This window comes from Asterias rubens, chromosome 1, assembly GCF_902459465.1.
Source record: "Asterias rubens chromosome 1, eAstRub1.3, whole genome shotgun sequence".
Taxonomy (NCBI): Eukaryota; Metazoa; Echinodermata; class Asteroidea; order Forcipulatida; family Asteriidae; genus Asterias; species Asterias rubens.
The window spans coordinates 33230145-33232965 of record NC_047062.1 but is presented as its reverse complement, the minus strand read 5'-3'; the positions used below and the strand labels follow the sequence as shown (position 1 = coordinate 33232965).

General features: G+C 44.1%; 1 protein-coding gene across 1 annotated transcript; it reads left to right on the top strand.

Annotated features, from left to right (window-relative positions):
* Positions 1-1553: 1553 nt before the first annotated feature.
* LOC117295739 (uncharacterized protein DKFZp434B061-like) lies at positions 1554-2212 on the top strand. The gene is made up of 2 exons (XM_033778502.1): positions 1554-1873; positions 2026-2212. Exons 1-2 carry the CDS (start codon positions 1554-1556, stop codon positions 2210-2212), a joined length of 507 nt encoding a protein of 168 aa, XP_033634393.1.
* The last annotated feature ends 609 nt before the right edge of the window (positions 2213-2821 follow it).

Below are 2821 nucleotides of genomic sequence, written 5' to 3'. Positions count from 1 at the left end.
AATTGGGGGGAAGCTTTATAATAAAGCAAATCATTAAGAGGTACAATTTGCGGGCACATGAACCGTGCCTACCTTCTGTAAGAAATAAGATAAGCAACATCTGTCCACCTTTTTTTTAGCAGATTCGTCTTACTAGTGCAAGACACTTCATTGTTTTGTAGAGTTCAATATTGGTAAGAGATAAGGTAACATTTGGTACTTCTGTCCTTGCAATTACTAATAGTTGTCTTGGGAAGGCGAGTATGTTTCTTTTTCTCCTACAGATATTGCTCCCTGTGATGGTAAGACTCAAAGATTGCAACGTCTTCCCACTGAAGAGCTCCCTCGGAGGTAGATGGTGAATGAAATTGACTGATGAGGGAGGTCTCTTTGATGAATGAGTGGAGCTTGGAAACATCTTGAATGCTGAGGATGGCATGACAAATGGGTGCATATTAGCGATCGTAATCATTGACTGTTCAGGTTTAATTGGCCATTGATTAACCACTGGCCAAAGACCAAAACAATTATTGGTTGTGACCACCAAAATGCACCCCAGGTTTGTGTCAATTTGACATAACTTGTAAACTTTAATAACTGATCAGCTAGCACACACCATCATAGGAACATAGTGCATGGAAAACGCTCTAATAATGTTGCCCTGGGTGTGTGCATCACACGACATATTCTGACCTCTAACAGCAATTTTTTCTACATCGAATACATGCTATATGAAACAGTTTTTTCCATGTTGCTGACCTGTAAAAAGGCAACTTGTTACAATGAACAATCACCTGTCATGCTACACTAATGGAAAGGAAAAATTAATGTTCATTTGATCCACAAACCTGAGCTGCACAGTTCATGTTTTAATCATGAAAATGTGTAGGTGTTTGACTAACTAACTGCATAGGATTGAAGAAAGTTAACTGGTTCAACTAAAAATGGCAATTTGTTCCAAAACTATGAATGACTTCTAGTGTTTATAAAAATGCCCATCCATAGAACTCAGAGAATAATTCAATGTAAACATTTTTGTTTAAGTTTTTTTGGTTGAACTTACACCGCATGTGCTACAGAAAGAGCCCCAAGGAAGAGCCCCCAGGAAGAGCCCCCAGGAAGAGCCACAAGGAGAGCCCAAGAAGAGCCCCAAGGAAGAGCCCCCAGGAAGAGCCCCCAGGAAGAGCCACAAGGAGAGCCCAAGAAGAGCCCCAAGAAGTGCCCCAGGAAGTGCACCAGGAACTGCCCCCCTGCCCTAGAACCATCTTAGGTGGCCTGGAGCAGGATAGGGACAGCTTCCTTTTTGAGTTCCATTAGCAGCAAGTTCGTAAGTGAAGATTTGCACTTGTATCAAACTTCAAGTAACAAACCACAAGGAAAACTGATGTCCTGGCTGCTGCTTCACAAATTTGCATAAACTGTTTCTCTGAAAACGTTGGACAATGGACAATGAAAATGCACACTATAATCTATTATAGCAAAATTTGAGGCAAAACTTACAAATTGTGCTTAACTCAGAGAATAATTGAATGTAAACATTTTTGTTTAGTTTTGTTGGTTGAACTTATACCCCCATGTGCCACAGGAAGAGCCCCAAGGAAGAGCCCCAAGGAAGAGCCCCAAGGAAGAGCCACAAGGAAGAGCCCCAAGAAAGAGCCCCAAGGAAGAGCCACAAGGAAGAGCCCCAAGGAAAAGCCCCAAGGAAGAGCCCCAAGGAAGAGCCAAGGAAGAGCCCCAAGGAAGAGCCCCAAGGAAGCGCCCCTGGAAGAGCCCCAAGGAAGAGCTCCAAGGAAGAGCCCCAAGGAAGAGCCCCAGGAACTGCCCAGGAACTGCCCCCCTGCCCTGGAACCATCTTAGGTGGCCTGGAGCAGGATAGGGACAGCTTCCTTTTTGAGTTCCATTAGCAGCAAGTTCGTAAGTAAAGATTTGTATTTTATCAAACTTCAAGTAATAAACCACAAAGAAAACTGATCCCCTGGCTGCTGGTTTCCAACTTGGAGAATAATTAAATAGAAACATTTTTGTTTAATTTGTTTTGTGCCACAGGAAGAGCCCCAGGGAGAGCCCCAGGAAGAGCCCCAAGGAGAGCCCCAAAGGAGGAGCCCCAGGAAGAGCCCCAAGTAGAGCCTCCAGGAAGAGCCCCAAGGAAGAGCCTGAGGAAGAGTCCGAGGAGCCCCCGAGTAGTGCCCCCAGGAAGACCCCCCTGCCCTCGGAAACATCTGAGGTGGCCTGAGGCAGGAAGGGGACAGCTTCATTTTTGAGTTCCATTAGCACCAAGTCCGTAAGTGAAGCTTAGCACTTTTAATAAACTTCAAGTAATAAACCACAAGGAAAACTGATCCCCTCTGCTGCTTCCCAGGTTGTATCAAAAGCTTGGGTGTTAAATGGCTTCTGACTGGCACCCCTAACATATAGATATTGACTACTAGGGAGACTGCCAACATAGAGCTGGATAGCTCAGTTGGTAGAGTACGGCAGCACGTTGATCCGGAGGTAGTAGGTTCAAGTCTCGCACCAGTCAAATCTTCTTTACTGAAACCCTAGTTTTAACTCAGTCAGTTTCCCTTATGATTTATGACTTGATATTTAACATTAAAAAAATGCGTCATTTCATCTTAAGTGACCCTCTTGCTGATGCTTCCCAGCTTATTGTGAACTAGGTATGGTCTTTGGCTCAACGGCAGTTAATGGTTGTATGGCTTCTGTGATTGGCACCCCCAAACGGAGATATGGAAAATTATGGAGGGCTGGATAGCTTAGTTGGTAGATTAGCAGTACACTAATCTATAGTCCGTTGTTTCAAGTCCCACTCCAGTCAATTTTTCTTTTTTCAAACTATTTT

Coding starts and splice junctions, on each gene's coding strand:
- LOC117295739 (XM_033778502.1), top strand. CDS start 1,554: ATGTGCCACAGGAAGAGCCCCAAGGAAGAGCCCCAAGGAAGAGCCCCA. Junction 1,874..2,025: donor AGGGACAGCTTCCTTTTTGA/GTTCCATTAGCA, acceptor TTTGTGCCACAG/GAAGAGCCCCAGGGAGAGCC.